General features: G+C 61.4%; 2 protein-coding genes across 2 annotated transcripts in view; one reads left to right on the top strand and one right to left on the bottom strand.

Annotated features, from left to right (window-relative positions):
- Positions 1-2042: 2042 nt before the first annotated feature.
- Positions 2043-11454, top strand: ARHGEF16 (Rho guanine nucleotide exchange factor 16). Its single transcript, XM_054394990.1, has 14 exons — positions 2043-2567; positions 3657-3708; positions 4129-4298; positions 4855-4911; positions 5109-5269; positions 6207-6359; positions 7064-7193; positions 7335-7409; positions 8438-8530; positions 9295-9449; positions 9706-9906; positions 10341-10414; positions 10806-10907; positions 11315-11454. The coding sequence occupies exons 1-14, from the start codon at positions 2043-2045 to the stop codon at positions 11452-11454; spliced, it is 2088 nt and encodes a 695-aa protein (XP_054250965.1).
- Positions 11455-14951: 3497 nt separating this feature from the next.
- The window catches only part of MEGF6 (multiple EGF like domains 6), a 79304-nt gene continuing 73127 nt past the window's right edge, over positions 14952-21128 (bottom strand). The window contains exons 27-36 of the mRNA XM_054394820.1: positions 20640-20768; positions 19832-19963; positions 18848-18976; positions 17924-18052; positions 17616-17744; positions 17325-17453; positions 16447-16575; positions 16214-16342; positions 15488-15619; positions 14952-14959 (exon numbers count right to left, since the gene is read on the bottom strand). Of these exons, the coding sequence (XP_054250795.1) occupies positions 14952-14959; positions 15488-15619; positions 16214-16342; positions 16447-16575; positions 17325-17453; positions 17616-17744; positions 17924-18052; positions 18848-18976; positions 19832-19963; positions 20640-20768 (1175 nt within the window). The remainder of the gene's footprint in view (positions 14960-15487; positions 15620-16213; positions 16343-16446; positions 16576-17324; positions 17454-17615; positions 17745-17923; positions 18053-18847; positions 18977-19831; positions 19964-20639; positions 20769-21128) is intronic.

Here is a 21128-nt window from a genome sequence, read left to right as displayed (position 1 = left end):
GTGAGCAACAGCCTGCTTCAGACCGTGGAGGGGCTGCTGCTGGCCAGGCCTGGGGACAGACAGAAGTGGGACTGTCATGGAATCCTGGAACGGTTTGGGCTGAAATGGACTTTGAAGTCCACTTCCCCTGTCCAGTCCCCTGCAGCCAGGAGGGACACCCCCAACCGAAGCAGCTTGCTCAGAGCTGCAAACTCTGGAATGGCTCCGGGGATGAGGCATCTCCCACCTTTCTGGGCAACCCGGGTCAGGCTCTGCCCACCCTCAGAGTACAAAATTTTTTCCTCCTCTCCAGTCTGAATCTCCCTCTTTTGATTTACACCATCACTCCTTGTCCTGTCAGCAGACCTTCCTCAGAAGTCGGCCTTCGGCTCTCTTTAAGCACTGGAAGGCCACCAGAAGGTCTCCCTGGAGCCTTCTCTTCTCCAGGCGGCACAGCCCTGACATCAGTGATGTTCCAGCACCCTTCGTGACCTTCTCCAGCCCCGCTCCAGCAGGTCGCTGTCTCTTGTGCCGAGCCCCGGAGCTGGCCCCGGCCCTGCGGGGGGCGTCTCAGCAGAGCGGCTCCCGCTGCCGCCCGTCCCGGGACTGCAGATCGGTGCCAGGCTCTCCCGTGCCCGTCCCGTCCACAGCACTCCTCACTCCCGTCCGACAGACTCAGCCCCGGTCCCACCTCCCCGGGGCGGCCCCGCGTCCGCCCCCGCCCCCGCCCCGCCAGGGTCCGAGGGGCGTGGGCCGGGCCGGGTGCAACCGGAACCGGCACGGGGACGAGCAGCGGCGGAGCTCTACTAGTACCTGGTTCCTTCCTGAGTCCCCTCCGCGGAGGCTCCGGGCCCGGCACCTGCAGAAGGCGGATCCCGGCGGCGGAGCGCAGTGAGTAACCGGAGGCTCCATCCTGGCTCCGGGGGTGACCCCCGGGGAGTCGGGGCAGGGGTGGGGGTGCCGGTGGCGGGTTCGGATGTCCCGGGGGCTGTAAGCCACCGTGCATAGTGGCACTGCAGCGCAAATCCTCCCCCACCCCCGGGCACATTACCTGGCACCGGGATGGAAGCACCGAGGGCCCAGTGCTGGAGTCCCGGTGCTGGTTGGAGTCCCAGCATTGTGTGTCCGAGGCTGCAAAGCTCCAGAGATGGAGGTTCAAGGCTCTTGGTGGTGTCCACCCCTCCACCTCTGGCCGAGAAGCACGTGTCCCTCGTCCAAGGGTGGGCAAATAAGCAGCGTCCTGTGCATGAGGCTGCTTTGTGCCTCTGCCAGTCACTGGTGCAGGGGAGTGTGTCCCAGTCTTGGATTCGGTTCCCTGCTCCGTGGGCCTTTGCAAAGGAGCAGCTTGGAGGTGGCTGTGAGAGGCCTCAGGGGAGGCAAACTCCAGTTTTGCTCCAGGTTGTGCAGTGGGGCAGGCAGGTGTCAGGTGTTGGCTCTGCAGGTGGTGTAGCTCCAGAGGTGATGAGTGAGCTTAACCCCAGGTGAGGAGCGCTCCTCAGGGACTCGGGCAGGTGTGGAGCTGCTCCTCAGGGCACTTTGGGCCAGGTACAAGGCTTGAAGAGCACAGGGTCGTGGTGAGAGCTCTCCCTAGGCTTTTACAGCACCACAGACTGGGGGGGAGTGGAAGTCAGGAAGGTGAAGGCTGGTGCTGGTGGCACCCCGAATCCTCAAAGGAGGGGACAGACACAGAGGTTCAGCAGAAGAAGAGGAGAAGCAGAGCTTGGTGGTGCTTCAGCCCTGCCCCAGCTGCACGCTCAGATGTGAGCCTGCCTGGTGCCTGCTTCATGACCTGGCTGCTCCCCAGCACCTGGCCGCAACCTGCACTGCTCTGCCCAAAGCCAAAGAGAGGCTTTGGAAGCCACCAGCCCAGCCCCAGCACGCTGGGTGGCCCCAGGAGGTGTGTAGGTGGTGAGAGTACCCTGAGTGTGGCTGGCTGGGCTCTGCCCTGGGGAAGTGCAGGCTGGGTCCTGCCCTGCCCCGAGCTGCCCCCTGTGCTGGCCATGGCTGCCTCACCGGGAGATGTCATCCTGTCTGTCTGATTCAGCTTTCTGCTTCCTGCCATGATGTCTGGGAGCCCCCGTGGCAGCTCTGCAGAGGACGAGACCTTTCTCTTGGAGTACCGCTGCCACCCACTGCAGCTAGAGCCCCCCAGCCCCATGTCCCCCCGTGGGGAGCGCAGCTCCATCGGTGCCACCTCGCTCTCAGCACCAGGCTGTGCCCCACAGGCTGAGCCCCACCATGTGGTGCTCAGCACCAACAGCCCAGCAGCGCTGAAGGTGGGAACCCAGCAGCTGATCCCCAGGAGCTTGGCTGTCTCCACCAAGACCAAGGGCAGCCCCTCCCGGCACCAGAGCCTTGGAGCAGCTGGGTCAAGCCAGGACCCGAAGCGACTGTCTGCCCCCAGCCTGTGCCAGGACTCGGAGGGGGAGGAGGAGGAGGATGGTGTGGGGGTCCTGAAGCGCAACCTGCGGAACATGTCCTACCGTGAGGCCATGAAGGATGCGGAGCCAGCAAACTACAACTCCTCCCTGAAACCCCTGCCAGAGGATGGTAGTGCCCTGCCTGCCCGCAGCCCGGGCAGGAGCAAGGTGGGTGGGCACCTACTGCCACCTAAGTGCTCTCGGGTGGGCATCAAGCCTCCACTTTCATACATTCATAGAATGGGTTGGGCTGGAAGGGACCTTCAAGACCATCCAGCTCCAACCCCCTGCCACGGGCAGGGACACCTCCCACCAGCCCAGGTTGCTCAGGGCCTCCATCCAGCCTGGCCTGGAACACCTCCAGGGAGGAGGCAGCCACAGCCTCCGAGGGCAGCCTGTTCCAGTGTCTCCCTACCCTCACTGGAAAGAATTTCTTCCTCATCTCCAGCCTAAATGTGCCCTCCTCAAGCTTCAACCCACTCCTTGTCATCCTATTGTTCCGAGTCCTTGCCAAAAATCCCTCCCCAGCTCTCCTGAAGCCCCTTCAGGTACTGGAAGGCTGCTCTAAGGTCTCCCTGGAGCCTTCTCTTCTCCAGGCTGAACAGCCCCAACCCTGGCAGCCTGTCCCCATAGCAGGGGTGGTCCAACCCTCTGATCACCTTTGTGACCCTCTTGGTGACAAGCTGAGCAGGGGCTCTGCAGAACCTTTTTGCTGCAGCTGTGTGAGCCCAGCATAGAGCTGGCCAGGCTTGCTGAGTCTGGTGGCCTGACTTGAGCCTTGGGAGGGCTGCGTGTCCCCCGCAGATGCTGGAGGTCCCTGGAGAGCCCGGAAATAGCTGAGATGGCTTTGGTGGGGAGGCTGCTGCGGGGCGGTGCCGGCGGCCGGGGACACGTCTGCAGGGTGGGGCTGGCCGGGTGGCTCCGAGGTGGCTCTTGGGTGTCTGTACACAAACATGGGTGAAGCAGGGCTGGGGAAGAAGGAGACTTGGTGCAGGCAAAGTCCAGGTGTGGGGCAGGTAGATGTGAGAGGCAGCGACGGCGCAGCTAGAGAGTGGCTCAGGGCTGACCCCGGTAAGGGGAGGTGAGAGCTGAGTCACCGTGGGAAGGCAAACAAAAGCTCAGGATCCTGGCTGGAAGAGCAGGGCGGTGCCTGCTACCCTGCAGGCAACTTCTCCTCGTTCCTGGAGGAGATGAATACTTCCCAGGGCTGCAGAAGTGCAGCACCTGCAGCCTGTCCTCCTCCTCTTGCTCTTGTAGAGAACTTTCGGGCGCAAGCGGGTGCAGAAGCGTGGAGGCTCCTTCAAGGACCGTGAGTGCTCCCTCCCCAAAGCACCTCCTCCAGGGTTCCCTCTGCCTTGTGGGGTACTGGGACAGTCCCAGCAAAGCCAAGGCCTAGAAGTCCCTTTGCCCCTGTGCTGCTGCTCGTCCCTGTCCTGGGGCAGTCACTCTTGGCTCTGTCTCCCCAGCTGCAAGAGCAGCTCTGCAGCTCTGCTTCCCCACTGCCTGGGCATGTTGAGGCTCCAGCTGCTGGAGCAGTCCCAGCCCTGCTCTGGGCAAACACAGGAGAGCTGAGCCTGCCACACTGGTTGATTGATGGTTAACTGGTGCTATGCAAAGTCCAGCCCTGGTTCCTCAGTCCTCCTGGCAGGGCTCTTGGCCGCTGGGGCGAAGTGGTGGTGGGAAGGGAAGCCACAGAGGCTTGGCTAACCTCCTGCCTTTCCCTCTGCAGAGCCCCGGCTGTATCAGGAGATCCGTGAGAGAGGTCTGAACTCCATCAGCCATGAGTCAGATGAGGATCTGCTGGAGGAACCCATCCCAGGAGAGCCATCCCCACCGAGTGCTGCTATCGTGATGCAGAGCTACCGCCCGGCACAGGTCACCTGGAGCCAGCTCCCAGAGGTAGGGACAGCTGCCAGCCTGCAGGGCCTGCATGGGTCTGCCCTCACCATGGGCCACTTCCATGCCTGGGATGTGTTTGAGAAGCTCTCTGAGCTGCTGACCAAACTGTGAGTGGGGAACTCCTCAGTGTTAGTCCTTGCAATGGGATCTTCTGGGGCTTTCCAGCCCTGGCTGGGACATGCAGGCTCCTGCCCAGGCTTGTTGGGATGCTGCAGAGCCACTGTGATTGTGTTTGTGAGAGGTTCAGCTCCCTTAGGTGAGGGCAAGGCAGGTGCTCCTGCTGGCTGCCTGGCTCTTGGCAAGAGGAACCTCCTCCTGTGGAGTGGTAGCAGCTCCCTGCTGTGGGAGATGCTGTGGTGGGAGAGTGAGCTGGAGGAGCTGGAGCCCTGGGAGGGGAGCTGGAGCCGTGGGAGCTACTTATGGAACGTGCAGAGCCAGGCACAGCCCCGGCCCCACTAGAGGGCGTGCGAGGACCGCCGGTAGGTGCCGGCGGCTCAGCCCTGCCCGGCCTCGGGTGGGTGCCGGCGGCGCGGCTCAGTTCGGCCTCTCCCCGCAGGTGCTGGAAGCAGGCATCCTGCAGAGGATCTCCCCCGAGGAGCGCAAGCGGCAGGAGGTGAGAGCAGCTTCGGAGGTGCCCTGGGGTCAGCAGGACCGTGTCTGACCCTCCTCATGCAGGGCTCAGAGCAGGGCTGGGCTCAGCTCCTGCAGACAGGTCCTGGTGGGAAGCAGGCAGCTCCTCCGGGTGCTGAAAGGAAGCAGGAAGTTTTTGCTCCCTGCCTGGTGCCATCTTCGATGCCCTCCTTTTTCCAGGCCATGTTTGAGATCATCACCTCTGAGTTCTCCTACATGCACAGCCTGGGCATCCTGGTGTACCACTTCATGAGGTCAGAGGAGCTGAAGGAGACCATGACTCAGACTGAGCACCACCACCTCTTCTCCAACATCAACGACATCCTGACAGTCAGCACCAGGCAAGAGGGGGCTGCTGGCGTGGGGCTGGGACCAGGCAGACCTGGAGGAGACTCTGGAGCTCCATTTGCCACGTGAAAACAACCACCCCTTGGACTGCTGAAGGTGCTGGGACATCCCAACCCATTGCTCTTCCTTCCAGTGCCTCCTGTTGCAGCACAGCTCCTGCAGTGTTACCTGCTGGGGACCTCTGTGTCTGGTGACAGGTGATGTGGTGACCCTGGCACCCAGGGTTGTCATGGGTTGTGATGGTGATGTCCAGTCCTGCAGCTGGGCACAAGAAGCTGGCTGAGATGCCAGCCCTGTGCCTGGGACACTCCTGTTTGCCTGGAAACTCTTCCTTGGGTATGCAGTGGTGCTATGGGGTGATGCCAGCCCTGGGCTGGTAAGAGAGCCCAGGGGAGCCACAGCTCAACTGCAGGGCTCCAGCCTGGCCAAGCACCACAGCAGAGCAGCTGCTTGCTCCAAAATGTGAGATCCTCTGGGTGCTGACTGCAGCTGGCCTGGCCTTGGTCCCCTCTTCCCCAGGAGCAAAAGGCCTCAGGAGCTGGAGCTGGGCTGGCTGCAGAGCTGTGTCCATGTGGGAAAGCAGCAGCAGGAGAGGGCAGGGCTGCAGCCCTGGGAACTGCTGCGGGGGTGGGGAGGCTCCTGGCTTCCTGCAGCCAGGCAGGAGCATCCCTGATGGGGCAGGAAGGGATCTTCTGGACAGCCAGAGCAGAGGAGGGATCTGGTGTGGGGATGGAGGAAGCCTGGGGGGCTGGGGTCTTGGGAGCTGCATTCCCTGGCTCTGTGGGGACATGAGTGTCTCAGCTGCTCTGTGCAGAAGGTGTCCAGGAGTTTGTCTCCCTGAGGAAAAGCTCTGGTGGGAATGTTGCTGAGCATCCATCTGCTGGGTGTGCCTGGCCCCTGCAGTGAGGTTGTTTGGAATTCTCTTCTCAGCTTCTTCGAGGACTTGGAGAAGAGGCACCAGGAGCACCTCCTGATGCCTGACATCAGTGACATTGTGGAGGAGCATGCCTCCCACCACTTCAGCCCTTACATCAGCTACTGCTCCAACGAAGTCTACCAGCAGAGGACCCTGCAGAAGCTGCTGTGAGTACTGCTGCCTGCTCAGAAGGGCTTGCGTGGAGCTGCCTGCAAGGTGGCCCTGGCCTGGGCAGGTGGGACCAGGACCCTCGGTCCCTGTGGTTCTTTCCCTAAGGAAGGTTGGCTCCTTTCTGAGCAGAGTTAGAATCATAGAATCACCAGGGTTGGAAGGGACCTCAAGGAGCGTCCAGTTCCAACACCCCTGCCCTGGGCAGGGACACCTCACACTAGAGCAGGTTGCTCAGAGCACCCTCTAGGGATGAGGCTTCCACCACCTCCCTGGGCAGCCTGTGCCAGTGTCTCACCAGCCTCATGGTGAAGAACTTCTAGACTTCAGCATGTGCTGGGCATTAGGACATGGTTTGTGCTGTGCTGCCAGGAGGGTGAGGGACAGGGTGGGGAGTGGGGGTGATGCTGCCACTCCCAGAAGTCAGGTGGGCACTGCCAGGGCCAGTAGTGTGGATGTGGTGTGTTAGGGACACATGTGGGGGCTGTTCATCTCCAGGTGGAACAGGTCAGGATTGTACCTGCCTGTTGGTGGCCTCCTCCTCTCCAGGTGCTTCTCCACCACATGCTGCTGGTGGAGCCATCCCCACTCCAGCCAGGCTGTGTGCTGGGGCTCAGCCCTTGGCACCAGAGGCAGGGAAAGCTGTTGCAGAGTCTTGGTGACTGAGGAGTAGAGCTAATGGAGCTTTCTTGTCCTGTTCCAGGAGCACAAACCCGTTATTTAAAGAGACCTTGAAACAAATTGAAAGGAAACCAGAGTGTGGAGGACTGCCAATGATCTCGTTCCTCATCCTGCCCATGCAGAGGGTAACTCGGCTTCCTCTGCTCTTAGATGTAAGTAAGTGACACAGGGGTTTGCTGAGCCTAGGGCAGCCTCTGCTTGGACTTCCATCCCTGTGGGAGCTGAGGGCAGTGGCAGGAGCAGTTCTCTGCCCTCGGTGTCTCTAAAGCCTCTTCCTTGTCTTGACCTCCCAGACAGTCTGCCAAAAAACCAAGGCCTGCACCGCAGCCTACGGAGCTGCCACCAGAGCTCTGAAAGCCATCAGCAAGGTGAGGCCCAGCTGCCAGCTTTCCACCTTTCCTCCCCCCAGCCACCATCCTGTGGCTCTGGCCTCTCATTTTACCTCCCCTGCCTTGGTTCCTGTGAGAGCTCTCTCCTCAGGCAGCTGCTGCATCCTTCTCCTTCGCTCACCTTTTCCATCTGATCTTGGTTTTTTCTTTTCCTTGGCATCTTCTTTCCTCCTTGGCCAATCTTTTGTCCTTCCCTTGGGTGTCTTCTCCATTGCTGCTCTCACCTCTTAGGAGCTCTGCTGGGCAGCTGCAGCACTGATTTGCTGTGGGGTGGAGATGTAGGCAGTGAGCAGGGCAAAGGGCAAGGTGCAGAGTAGCAAAGGAGCAGTGGAGGTGGTGGAAGTCTTGCACCATGTCCCAGCTCCCTTTGCCTTCCCACCTGGTGGCAATGTGCCTTGGAGATTGCAGCCACCAGGGCAGTGCTGACTCTTCCTTCTGTCCTCCTGAAGAACAGCTCTTGGTCACCACAGAATCATTTAGGCTGGATAAAGTCTTCAAGATCATCAAGTCCAACCAGGTACCAGGCCAGCTGCCAAACCATGTTCCCCAGCACCACATCTGTGCTTGTGGCCTGTCCTGCTCACTCTTCCAGTGCAGGAACAGAGCTGGATGGGTGGTGGGGCAGTGGGACATCTGCTCAGGAGAGACCACACGAGGCTCAGGGTGCCAGGGGTGGCCTTGCTTCATCTGTCTGGGGAAGGCAGAGGACAGAGGTCCTCTCCTCCATCCCCCTGTTCACCCTCTTGTGCTAACCTCCTCTCTTCAGGTGCTTATTTCTTCCTCTTGGTGTCACTTTGATCCTTCTCTTGTGTTACCTCTTTTCTGGAGGTCTCTTAGCAGGACCACCTCCAGCTGCTTTTCCCCATGCTTGGCTTGGAGCCTGTGTTGGGTCTTGGCTGTTTCTCCTCTTCAGGGCTGACTCTGCACCAGTGGTGCTGGTGTGGAGGGTGGCTGGGCTCAGCCTCCTGCCTTCTCCATGTCCCTTGTGGATGTTCTTCTTTTCCCAGCTGGTTAAGAGCTGCAATGATGGAGCTCGAGCCATGGAGAGGACAGAGCAGATGTACACCCTGCAGAAGCAGCTGGAGTTTGGGAAGAAGAAGGTAAGGTTGAGGGAGTGGGGGGGGAAAGAAATCTTCTTTGGGGGGTGTTGTTAGAGGAGCCCACCCCAGGGGTGTCAGAGCTGTCCTGGGAGTCACTGAATGGTCCTTCCAGCCAGCCTGGACCAGCTGGAGCTCCCAGGAGCAGCAGCACCACTCCCTGCCTGTGGTGAACGTTTGGCCCTGCCAACCTCGGGGGCTCACCAGCCCTGGATCACTCAATGTCCCTCTCAACCCTCCACTTGCCTCTCTCTGAGCCTTCACCTCCTGCACAGGGGAGATGAGAGCTGGACTTGCCCCTGCCCAGAGGAGGCTTAGCCTGGGTGGCTGACCTGGCAATGGTCTGCCCTGGCTGTCTTGTTCCAGATGGGCACAGGGGTGGGTCTGTCTGTCTGTCAGGGGTGTCAGAGGTGGGCATCTCTCCAAAGGGCTGTGGTGAAGCCATGCTTTATGCCACCCTGCTGTGCTGTGGGGGGCTGTGGGGTACCTGGCTGCTCCTTCTCCTGCTGAAGAAGCTATTCTAGAGGTGTGTGACCTGTCAGAGGGTCCTGAATGGCCTGGGCTGGAAGGGACCTGCAAGACCATCCAGTGCCAACCCCCTGCCACATGCAGAGCCACCTCCCCCTACACCAGTGCCTGGTGCCCCTCCAGCGTCCATCCCAGCTGACCCAGGGACCACCTCGGGCTCAGGACAGAGTCCCCTGAGGTGCCCAGGAGGGCAGACCCCGGGTGGGCTTCTGAGGCAGGTCCCTGTGGGCCCCTTGCAGCCCTTCCCCCTGGTGTCTGTGTCCCGCTGGCTGCTGAAGCGTGGGGAGCTGCAGCTGCTGCAGGCGGAGGAGCCTGGCATCTTCCGCCGCTCCACGGGCAGGCTCTGCCACCTCTTCCTCTTCAACGACGTCCTCATCATCACCAAGAGGAAGAGGTAAGCCTGGGGAGCCCCTTCCTGTCCCTGGAACACAACCTGGGGGGGTTCCACCCTCCCACTCCCCGAGCAGCAGGGAGCTGAGGAGCTCTTGGGTCTCCCTGCGCTGAGCTTTGTTGAGGAGTCCCTGGCTGGGCACCCAGCTCCAGCCCCCTTGGCCTTGCTTGTGGCTGTGGGTGGTCACCCTGGGGGTGCCCACAGAGCTTCACCCCCGGGGGCTCTCGCTGAGGCCCTGCTGATGCCACCTGTGTCACAGCGAGGAGAGCTACACGGTGATGAACTACGCCACGCTGGACCAGATCAGGGTGGAGAAGCTGGAGAGCCCTGACCCCCCCTCCCCCACTCATGGCAAGGGTGGGGGCAGTGCCAGGGGCACTGGTGGGCACCTGCTGCGGGTGGTGCTGCAGAGGGACAGCGAGGGCCGGCAGGAGGAGGTGGTGCTGGCGGCAGAGACGCTGTGAGTGCCTGCTGGGGTGTCCTGGGGGGCTTGTTCCTGCTGCTGGGGGCAGCTGGAGATCCCCCTGAGGTGAGGCTCCTGCCAACCATCCTCTCCCTCCCCAGCCCCCCTCCCTCCCCAGCCCCCCTCCCTCCCCAGCCCCCTCCCTCCCTCCCTCCCCCCCAGCCTCCTCCCTGCTCCTCCTGCCAGGGTCACCCTCCTGGGCTTCTCCCCTTGCCCTGCTGCCTTCTCTCTCTCACACTTCCCTTCTGATTCCCATCTGATCCAAAGGAAGCAGAGCAGCCTACTGGGGTGTGCCATGATGCTCTGATCAGATGCTTGCCCAGTCCAAATTCCCTTGAGAGCCTTCCTCCTGCTGGGGGCTGCCCAGGCACTGGGCACCATGGGTGCTGCCTCCAGGGCTGGCTTTGCCATCTGGCTTTTCCCCCTGGCAGGAGCGACCGTGCCCGCTGGATTGCTGCCCTGATGCACAGAGAAAAGGCAAAGCCTGACCCCACACCCAGAGGAGGTAGGGAGGTGCTGGAGCCAGAGTTCCCTACCCTGTCCTCATCTGCTCCTGCTGGAAAAGGAGCTGATGATGTGTGGATGGAGAGGAGAGCTCAGATGTGGCCTCCCAGGAAGTTCTCAGTCACCACAAACCTCACAGAGGGTCCCTGGAGGCTCCCTGAAATTCCCGGAATGCCTCAGGCTGTCCAAGAGCAGCTTTGGGTTCCGTTCCCCATCTGCTTGGAGAGGGCAGCAGGAGAGAGAAAGGGAAGGGCAAGGAGGGGAATTGGAGCAGGACTTGTCATGGAGCCCCAGAGGGATGGGGGACACTGCTGGGCAGGGGTGCCAGCCATGGGTGCCAGGCTGTGGCTCCTGGCTGTGCCCTCTGAGTGGGTGCCTCCTGTCCCCTGCAGATCTGAGCCAAGTGGAAATCACCAGAGCCTACCTGGCTAAGCAGGCAGATGAGATCTCCCTGCAGCAGGCTGATGTTGTCCTGGTGCTGGGTGAAGAGGATGGTGAGTGCCAGCCCCTGGGGGGCATGGGGCTGGGGAAGGCTCACTCTAGGTGCAGCTGGGGTGGTAGCTTCCTGGGGTTTTAGCAATGTTCAGAAGCTTCCAGGAATCCCTGGGGGGGTCTGTGTGGCTGGCAGGGGCTGTGCCAGTTCCTCAGAGCCTGCTGCGGGTGGCACTGCCAGGGGCAGCACTCAGCAGTGACTCCTGTGGGCAAGCTGTGGCTGACCTCTGTGAGCTCAGAAGTGAGAGAGGAGCCCCAGAGCAGGCAGCAGAGCAGAAACCTTCTGCCCTGCACAGCTTCCCCCAGGCTGGCACCTCCCTGTGATGGGCAGGGTTGCAGCCCACTCCCTCCACTAGGTGCCCAGCAGCTGTGGGCTGAGGGGGTGACCCTCTCTCTGTTCTCCTCCTAGGCTGGTGCTGGGGGGAGAGGCTGAGGGATGGGGAGAGGGGGTGGTTCCCCCAGGCCTGTGCCAGGCAGATCACCAACCCCAGCGCCGTGGAGGGCAACGTGCGGCGCATGGAGCGGCTGCGGAGAGAGACCAACGTGTAGGGCACAGCCTTGGCCCAGGGGGCTTCACTCCTCTGCAGGCTGAGCCCACAGGGAGCAGGACACCCTCCCTTCCCTCTAGGCTTTTGGTTGTCTTGAGTGGCAGCAGCTGCAGGCCTGGGCAGAGGCTGTGACAGCAGCTGGTGAGTGTGGGACCTGGCACCCAGGCGCTGCTGCCCTGTGCTGATGTTTGTGGCCTGGAGCAGGCTTCCAGAGGCAGCCAAGGTGCTGGCTGGAGCTGAAAAGGCTGCAGTCACCTTCTGGGCTCTGTGAAGCAGCTGGAGCTACCCATGCTGACAGCATGGGAGACCCAGGCCCTAGGGAGAGGACACCTGGGTCAGGAGGGCTTCAGCAGCTGGAGTCTGTGCCAAGCTTGCTCCTCAGCCCCATTTCCCCGCCCTGTTTCATTTTCTTTCCTTTTATTCCCCTCCACAATTATTCTTAGTTCTGCTGAGCACAGCCATACCCTCCCCCAGGGTGAGGTGATGCCCACCACCTCTGAGTCCCTGGTGATGCCAGGGCCTGGTGCAGCTCTGGGGCCAGAACTGGGCTGCCCTGGCCATTGGGAAATGATTTGCAAGCCCCACGGGGTGAGCAGGGCAGGAGCAATGCTGCAGCTGCTGCTGCTTCTCCTGGGGTGGGCAGCTGGATGTGCCCAGAGGCAGGGGAGGGTTTCTGGAGGGGTCAAACCTCAGCCCTCCTGAGGCAAGGCAGTGCCCTCTCCTCCAGAATGAAGGTGATGGCTGAAGAGGGCTGAGGAAGGCTCCTTCTGCCCTGGCTGAGCCCTTTTTTTCACCAGGGTGGTGGCAGGAGATGGGGCAAGAGGCAGCTCCAGGTGCTGCCTGGCTCTGGATCCAGAGGGGCAGCATCCTTGCAGTGTGTCTGTTTTAATTAAGCTGTTAAAGGGTTAATTGGCTTCGACAATAAATCCTTGGATCCCAGTGAGCCACTCTCTGCTTTGTGGTGGGTCCCTGTGCTGGGCTTGCTCCTGGTGTCCCTGAGCAGGACAGCTCTGGGGTGGGTGGATGCCAGGGAGTTAGGATTCCCCCACAGGAGCCCTGGGAAGAGCTTCCTGTTGCTGCTGACATCATTCTGGCCTCTGCTCATTCCTGACACCTGGGGAAGCATCCTTCAGCAGGGGTGAGTGAAAATCTGCCAGGGGCAGCAGGCTTCATGGGGAAGGAGGTGGGAGAGACAAGCAGGGGAGGCTGGGTGAGGCTTGGTTGTTTATTGCTCTGAACTGGGGAGGAGCCAAAGCTTCCCCTCAGTGCTAAGTCACATTTAGGAGGTGAGGCCCAAAGGGATCCACACAAGGCAGCAAGAGGGAAACCCAAAGTGCAGTAAGAAAGAGGAAAAATAAATTCCACCCCAGGATATAAAAAAGAGAGAGATAGAAAGAGAGTCCCTGCAGTCCCTGCTCAGGGGCTTGGAGATGCAGCTGAGGACTGCTGCTGAGGGGGCAGGAGCCCTCCTGGTGTTCTCCTGGAGCAGGGGCAGAGAGGCAGAGCAGGGCAGGAGCTCAGTGCCAGCAGGCCAGGGGCTGCTGCTGGGACACACAGCATGGTGGCATCACTTGCTGGCACGTTGGCATCACCTGCCAGCCCCAGGCTGTCCCAAACAGCTCCCAGGCCTTGGGGCAGCACTTTGGAGGCCCTGCAGAGCCCTGGAAGGTGAAGGACAGGTGGGGAGGGGCTGCTGGCTCCTGGGGGCTGCGTTCACTTCCCAACCAGCCAAGGAGCTCAAGAGAAGCCTTTGTGTGGTGCAAGGGGCACTTGAAGGCAATGAAGGGAGAGGTCTGATTGATTGGCTGGAGACTGGCAGGATTGATCAGGGGCATTTGGCACGTGGACATCTTCCTGCTCCCTGGTTCTCAACCACACAACATCCAACCTTCCTGACAGCCTTTGGTCCTTCACTGCAGCCTCCCAGGCAGCTGCTTTCTTGCCAAGGAGGAGCTCTGATGCAAACACTACTGGCAAGGGAGCAAGAAGCCAAGAGCAGGACAAGTTCTGTACAGGTTCAGATCAATCCTGCCAGGAGCAGAAACAATTCTTTGACTCTTTTCAGCTGGCCCCCGTGAGAATCCTTTCAAGGCCAAGTGCCTGGGCAGGGCTGTGCTGCAGCAGCAGCAGCTGTGGTGGCACAGGAGGCTGCTGTGCCCTTGTCAGAGCCTGGCTGCTGATGTCAGTGGCAGCTCCTGGGCTGCCTGTGCCCCAGAGCTTTGTGCAGAGTCAGGAAGGTGCCAGGCTGAGGCAGGCTCTGTGCCCCAGGTGCCTCCTTGTGGCCCAGGGCCTCTGTGCCAGGCCCTGGTGGCTCCTTGTTGCTGCAGGTGGCACCTGAGGCTTTGCTGTGGCTCCACAGTCAGTGTCCAGCCTGGAGCTGGGTCTTGGAATCACAGAATGGTTGGGGTTGGAAGGGACCTTCAGGGATCATCCAGTCCAGCCCCCCTGCCAGAGCAGGGTCCCCCAGGAACACCTCCAGAGAAGCAGACTCCACAACCTCCCTGGGCAGCCTGCTCCAGGGCTCTGCCACCCTCCCAGCAAGCAAGGAACCCTGCACCCCCCTTCCCCCCTCCCCCAGCTTCTGCCTGCAGCTGGAAGCAGTGCAGGGTCCAGGGCTGGGGCTGGAGGAGGGATTGATGCTGAGCACGCCCCAGGGACCTCGGTGCCTCCACACAGCACCTTTCCCTCTTACAGTTGAGGCTCATTTTTCAGTGGAGCAGAGGCCAGGGGCAGCCCAGGGTGGGGGCTGATGTGCTCCTGCTGTGACAACCCAGCTCCTGATCCCCTCCACTCCCTCCTTGCATCCTCCAGCAGCTGCTAAGTTACAGTAAATCACCACTGGAAATTCAACAGAGAGTTCAAGTGAGGTGGCACTTCCAGAGGAGGGCAGGGCACAGCCCCCCAGCAGTTCTGCCCAGGCTGCTGAGCAGCTTCCCATAAATACTGCTGCATAAATACCTCTCTTGGAGCATGATTCCAGCTTCCCAAGCCTAGCACCCAAAAGATGAAGGCCAGCAGTTAGCCACCAGCTCTCCAAGTCCACTGCCTGCTGGCCAGGGCTGAGCACTTGTGACCTGTCCCTTCTGCTGCTGGCCCAGGCTGTGCAGCAGGGCTGGCACCTTCACCCTCCTGGCATGCCTGGAAGGCAGTCTGTGCTGCTGCAGTGAGCTGCTGAACTTCAGCCTTGCTCAGACAAGCCCAGAAGCAGCCTCCTGGGCTGTTGGTAGGTGATTGCTGCTGCTGGGGTCCCAGTTTGCTGGAGAGGTTGTTGTTGGCTTCTTCAGGTGGCTGCTTGGTTGTGCTGAGGGAGCTGCAGGACCTAGTGCCTGCCTGGCCAGGGTGGAGGTGAGCTGGTAGGTGCTGGAGGCTGCACCACTGGAAGGGGAAGCAGCACAGGTGAGGCCTGAGGGCAGGACAGGAGCTGGGAGCGTGGCTCTGCTCCTCTGCTTCATCTGTGCCTGCAGCCATGGGGGGCAGTGGGACACTGCTTGGGGGTTGCTACTGACCTGGTGGGACCCAGGAGAGGTGCTCAGCTGCTGGCAGACCAGGTGTGCCACCTGCAAAGCAAGTCAGACCACTCTGCCAGCCAGCACCCAGGCTCTGGGCCAGGCCTGCTCTGGGCAGGGATGTGGTTAACTTTGTTCCAGTGTGCCCAGGAAGCTTTGGGCTTTGTGTCCTGGTTTCACCAGGGGCACACCTGGGGTTGGGCCACTCAAGAGCTTTGTGTCCCAGCACTGCCAGCATGGCGCCTGTGTCCACAACACCTCCAGGTGACGAGGATGAGGCCTTGAGCAGCCTGGGCTAGGGGAGGTGCCCCTGCCCATGGCATGGGTTGGAACTGGGTGCTTTGGGGTCCCTTCCAACCCAACCCAAGCTATGAGAATCTGTGACCCATGAAAGGAGGGCAGGAGCTGCCCTGGGTGACTGCTTTTAGGTACTGCTGCCACTACCCAAACCACCCCAGCACTACCCAAGCCACCCCTTGGGCACAGCAGGCTTCCCCCAGCACCTGTGGCACCGTGCCCACAGCGTACCTTCCCGACAGGTGGGTCCTGTGTGCCCGTGGAGGCAGAGGCAGTGCCCGTTCCGGGCGTTGCAGTAAGAGCTGCTGGGGGCACACTGGCAGGGCAGGCTGCAGTCTGGGCCATACTGGGTTGGTTGGCAGTCTGGTGGCAAGGCAGAGAGAGGCTGAGATGGCTGCAGAAACTCAGCTGTGCAGCTGGCAGAGGTCAGGCAGAGAGCTGTTTGCCTTCCCCCTGCCCCAGCCTGCTCCTGAGCTCTGGTGACAGAGGGCATCAGAGCAGCGCATGCCCAGCAAGGTGGGAGAAAAAAACTTCTTGGCTGAAAGGGTTCTCAGAGTGGCAGAGGGTGCCCAGGGAGGGGGTTGAATGCCCATCCCTGGAGGGGTTTCAGAGAGGCAGAGCTGTGGTGCCATAGGTTAGCCCCAGCCTTGGCACTGTTAGGGAAGGGTTGGTCCATCCTAAAGGTCCTCTGCAGCCAAAATGCTTCTGGGGCTCTGTTCCTGCTGCATTTGCTCCTCTTGGACTCTGCTGATCTAAATACATTGCACTGGAGGCCCGAGGAGCATTTGCACTCAGACCTGGCTGCCAACAGCAGCTGGAGAGGTGCCCACCACTGCCCAGATGCCCTCTCTGAGGGCACACACAGCTCCAACAAGAGAGGATTTGCAGCCACTTTAGGACTGGGCTTCCAGCCTGCACGGTGCCCTCGCTGCCCTCCCCAGGCTGGGCTCAGCTCACCTGACCCACACTTGGTGCCAGTTTTGCCAGGGGGGCACTGGCATCGCCCCGTGGCCGGGTCACAGGGCACACCCCCAGGGCAGTCGCAGAGCTGCTGACATCCCACGCCGAAAGTCCCTTCCCTGCAGCCTGTGGGGAGAGGAGGGACACAGCACAGCAGCTCTGGGGCTGCGCCCCAGGCCCCCGGCATGCCCTCGGGAAGCAGGAGGAGGAGGAGGAGGAGGAGGTGGTACCTGTCTGGCAGCGCTCTCCAGCCAGGCCAGGGGGGCACTGGCAGCGGCCAGTGGCTGGGTCGCAGCTGGCTCCGTGCCCACAGTCGCAGCGCTGCTGGCAGCCAGCTCCGTGGAAGCCCTCGGGGCAGCCTGCGGGGAGCCAAGCGCAGAGCTCAGCGAAGCGCGGCCGGGAGGGAGGCTCCGCTGGCCCCGGCCGCTGCAGCCAAGCCTCCAGCAGGGAGAAGCAGAGAGCCTGAGCTGGGAGACCTGCCCCGGGCACAGGGCTCCGCTGGGCAGCCCGAGGTGTGTGCCCCTGGCACAGCCTCGCTGTCCAGGGAGCTCCTGCAGGGAATCTGGGGGTGTTCAGCCTGGAGAAGAGGAGGCTGAGGGGAGACCTTCTGGCTCCACAACTCCCTGACAAGAGGTTGAGGCCAGGTGGGGCACAAGGAACAAGCAACAGGACAAGAGAAAAGGGCCTCAGGCTGCACCAGGGGAGGTTGAGGCTGGACATGAGGAACAATTTCTGCCCCTTGAGAGTTGTCCAGGCCTGGCCCAGGCTGCCCAGGGGGGTGGTGGAGTCTCCATCCCTGGAGGCACTCAAAGCCCTGGAGCTGTGGTGCTGAGTGCCATGGGTTGGTGGTGCCCTGGCAGTGCTGGGTTAAGGGCTGGGCTCCATCATCTGAAAGGTCTTTTCCAACCCAAACCATTCTGGTTTGCTACCTTCTCAGCCACCTGGAAGGGCTCCCTGTGAACAGCAGTGAGAGCAGAGCCTGTTGGTGCCCACAGCCAGGAGTGTGGCTGCAGCAGGTCACAGCTTTGCCCTGTGGCTCTGCCCTCTGGGGGGACTTTGGGATACAGCCCTCTCCCCAGACCCAAGTGTTGCTGCTGCCATGACTCACTGTGCTCACACAGGGGACCGTAGTGCCCCTTGGGGCAGTGGCAGGCTCCTGTCCCTGGGTCACAGGTGGCATTGTGCAGGCAGGCACAGGGCAGCTGGCAGTTGGCACCGAACCTTCCCAGTGGGCATCCTGCAGAGGAGATGGCATGGAGCAGCAGCTCAGTGGCTGGAGAGCCAGCCCTGGCCCTGCTCCTGCAGCTCAGAGGGCAGGATAACAGAAACTGGACCCAGGATGGAGCAGACTGAGTGGGTACTGGGCTGGGGCAGGACAAAGTGCCCAGGCTGGGCTTACCTAACTCACAGGATGTCCCCATCCAGCCCGGGGGGCACACACAGGAGCCATCAGCTGCATCACACAGCCCCCCGTTGTGGCAGGAGCAGGTCTGCTGGCAGCCCACCCCATACTGGTGCTTCTCACAGGCTGTGGGACAAGAAGAGAGGGCAGTGGGCACAGGGCCCATGGCATGGCTCAGGCAGGAGTGCCCAAGCACAGGCAGAGGACTTGGGGCAAGGACCTCAGGTCCTGCTCAGGACCTTTTCCTGCCCCCCTGCCTGCAGGACCCTCTTGTCCTGCTGCAGGAGCCTGCAGGGGACCTTTACCTTGCTCACAGGTGGGACCAGTCCTTCCTGGGGGGCAGACACAGGCTCCAGTGGCAGGGTGGCAGGTGGCACCTTCCCCGCAGGGGCACAGCCCAGTGCAGTCCTCACCGTAGTGCCCTGCAGGGCATTCTAGAGGGGAACAAACCCTGAGCTGCCTTGCTCATGCCAGGGCACAGCTGAGGGCTGGAGAGGACCTCCCAGTGGCACAGAGTAGAGCAAAGGGGAGGATGGAGGAGTGCCCAGCCCTGCTGCTGGTGCCAGCAGAGCACAGAGGAGCTTCTGGGATTCCTGCTGCTGCAGGAGTGAAGCTTTGCCAGCAGGGCAGTGATGGGCATGGGGTTACAGAATGGGTTGGGAGGGAAGGGATCTTTAAAGCTCATCTCAGGGACATCCCCAACCAGAGCAGGTTGCTCAGAGACCCAAACAACCTGACCTGGGATGGTGCCAGCCATGGGGCAGCTTCCACCTCTCTGGGCAACCCAGGGCCAGGCTCTCCCTACCCTCAGCATAAGAAGTTTCTCCCTTCTCTCCAGTCTGAATCTCCCTCTTTGAGTCCAAACTATCAGCCCCTGGCCTGTCACAACAGCTCAAAAGTCTGTCCCCAGCTTCCTTGCAGGTCCCCAGGACTGAGTGGCAGACCCCTCACAGCCTGGAATCTTCTTGGCATGGAACAAACAGAGCAGGAAAATGTTGGCATGGTGAAGAGGGACAGCAAATGAGCTCAGCTGCAGATTCCCACAGCAAGGCAGGCACTGCCCTCCCAGGCTGCCAGCTGAAGCAGGGACAGCACTGGCAGTGCAGGGAGGGAAGTGGCCCAGTGCAGGAATAGGCACGGTAACTGCCCCAGGGTCAGCAATCTGGCTGTGTGCCCCTCCTGAGGGCACTCCTGGCAGCTCCTGTGCCCCCAGCTGGCCCAGCACTCACCCACACTGCAGTCAGCACCGATGTAGCCAGCAGGACAGTGGCAGGTCCCCGTGGCAGGGTCACACAGGCCTCCATTCCTGCACTGGCAGGGCCTCTGGCAGTCTCTGCCATACCACCCAGGGGAGCACTCTGTGGGCAAAGAGAAACACTGAGCCTAGAGCCTGGAGCCACCAGACCAAGGGCCAAACACCCTGGACAACCCCAGCATATGGACTCCTGCAGCCAAGCCACCAGAGGGGAAGGTGCCAGCTCTGCTGGGAGAGGGCTGGTGCCAGGTTCTGGGCTTGTGACCCACACAGAGCTGCTCCAAAGAGTGCCAAGGGTGCACAGCCCACACACACCTCCCTTCCACCAGCTGCTTGTGGCCACCACAAGTTCCTGCAAGCCCTGCTGAGGTGTCTCTGCCCACCCTGAAGCCCACACTGCGGGGCAGGAACATTGCAGCAGCCCCAAGGCAGTGGCAGCTCTGCAGGAGCTGGAGCCAGCCCCAGACAGCTCCTGGGAGCAGGCTGATGGCAAAGCAGCAGCCGCAGCCAGCCCAGAGCTGCTCTGCTGCTGCTATCGCTGGTAAATGTCCAACAGACCAAAAGGAGGATGGGAAGAAGCCCCAGCCCCAGCCCCGAGGGGGCTGACGCTTCGCTTTGTTTACAGCGACTCCTACTCACAAATTACTCACTGGGAGCCGCTGAGAGGTCAGAGCCTCTCGCCTTGTGCAGGGCCAGGCTGGGCAGGGGAGCAGGACAGCGCTTGCCTGGCCAGCCCCAGCTCCTAGGCTCTGAGAGGAACACCTTGAGGAAAATCCTCAGCCAGGCTGCTGAGGACAAAGGCAACCACGGCAAGGAAGCAGGCAAGAAGCCATCAGAGCCTGGGCTCCAGCAGCCAGCCCAGCACCAGGGCCTGGCTCTGCACCTGCACCAGCACCACACTTCCATGGCAGCCCTGGCCAGCAGCCTGCAGAGGTCCACGAAGGGGCAGAGGACTCACCCAGCTGGCAGGCGGGTCCGTGGAAGCCAGGAGCACAGAGGCACTGCCCAGTGACAGGGTGGCACTCCTGGATGGCTCCAGCGCACTGGCAGATGTGAGCACAGTCCTGGCCGAAGGTCCCTGGAGGGCAGGCTGGCAGGAGAGAGGGCAGCAAGGTGGCTCAGGGTCCCCCAGCAGCAGCTGTCCCACCCCCCCCTGCTGAAGCATTTCCTCCTCTCTAGTCAAAGCCAGGCTTCAGGAAGCCTTTGCACAGGATCCAGAGTGGTGAGGGCTGCAAGGGACTCCAGAGACCAACCGCATGCCAGGGCAGAGGGTTTGTGGCAGTGGAAGTTCTCTGCCATTCAGAAAGCAGATACCCACCCAGGAAGGGTTCCTTGACTCCAGGAAAGACTGAGGACTTGGGGGGGATCAGGTGCCCTTGGCCACCCAGCCCTCCCCAGGAGCCCCCCAGGCTCCCATGCCCACAGGCAGCCCTCAGCAGTGCCCTGTGCTCTGGCTGAGGAATGTGCCCACATGCCCCTTGGCCCTCTGCAGACTTGCTGATGCCCACAGGAGCTCATTCCCATCCTGATTTATTGCTGCTTTCCCTCTTGGCTCCCTGTGCTCTGCTGCCATTCTGCGGGCACACAGCCGGTGCCAACGCGTGAGCTGCTCCTTGGCACAGCTCCCTGCTGGGCTGGGGGGGTTGTTGGGTTTGGGTTTTTTTCCCTTGTTTGGGTTTTATTTCCTCCCCCACTCTATTTTCTGCAGCAGTCGCCTGCCCCTTCCCGTTGGCCGCAGCTCTGCAGGGGAGGTTCCTCCTTCCTACCCTGCTCGCAGGCGGGGCCGCTGGAGCCGGGCGGGCAGCCGCAGCGGCCGCTGGCGTGGTGGCAGGGCACTCCCGGGGGGCAGGCACAGCGACTGGCACAGTGCTTCCCGAAGGAACCTGGCAGGCAGGCTGTGGGAAAACGAGCAAGGAGATGTCAGTGTCCCAGCTGGCCTGGCAGGTTATTTTTACTGCCTGTGGTGCTGAGCCGAGGCCCTGCACAGCACTTTTGATGTTGTTGCAGCAACCCCAAAACCTCTTCCAGGGCAGGCTGGGAACTGTTCAGCTCCACCAGACCTTTTCCCACAGCTCCCTTGAAAATAAAGTTTAAAAAAAAAAAAAAAAATCAAAGATTTCCTCCTTCCAAGGCTCTAGAAGGAGCTTGGGGTCCCCTGAGCAGGGATGCTGTGCCCCAAGAGCTGCTGTGCCCCGCCAAGGGATGGCAGGCTGTGCCCTCCAAGGGATGCTATGCCCTCCAATGGATGCTGTGCC

The sequence above is a fragment of the Indicator indicator genome, chromosome 32 (genome assembly GCF_027791375.1).
Source record: "Indicator indicator isolate 239-I01 chromosome 32, UM_Iind_1.1, whole genome shotgun sequence".
NCBI classification, from domain to species: domain Eukaryota; kingdom Metazoa; phylum Chordata; class Aves; order Piciformes; family Indicatoridae; genus Indicator; species Indicator indicator.
Note: the sequence above shows the minus strand (reverse complement) of the source record. Positions and strands in the feature narration are given on the sequence as shown.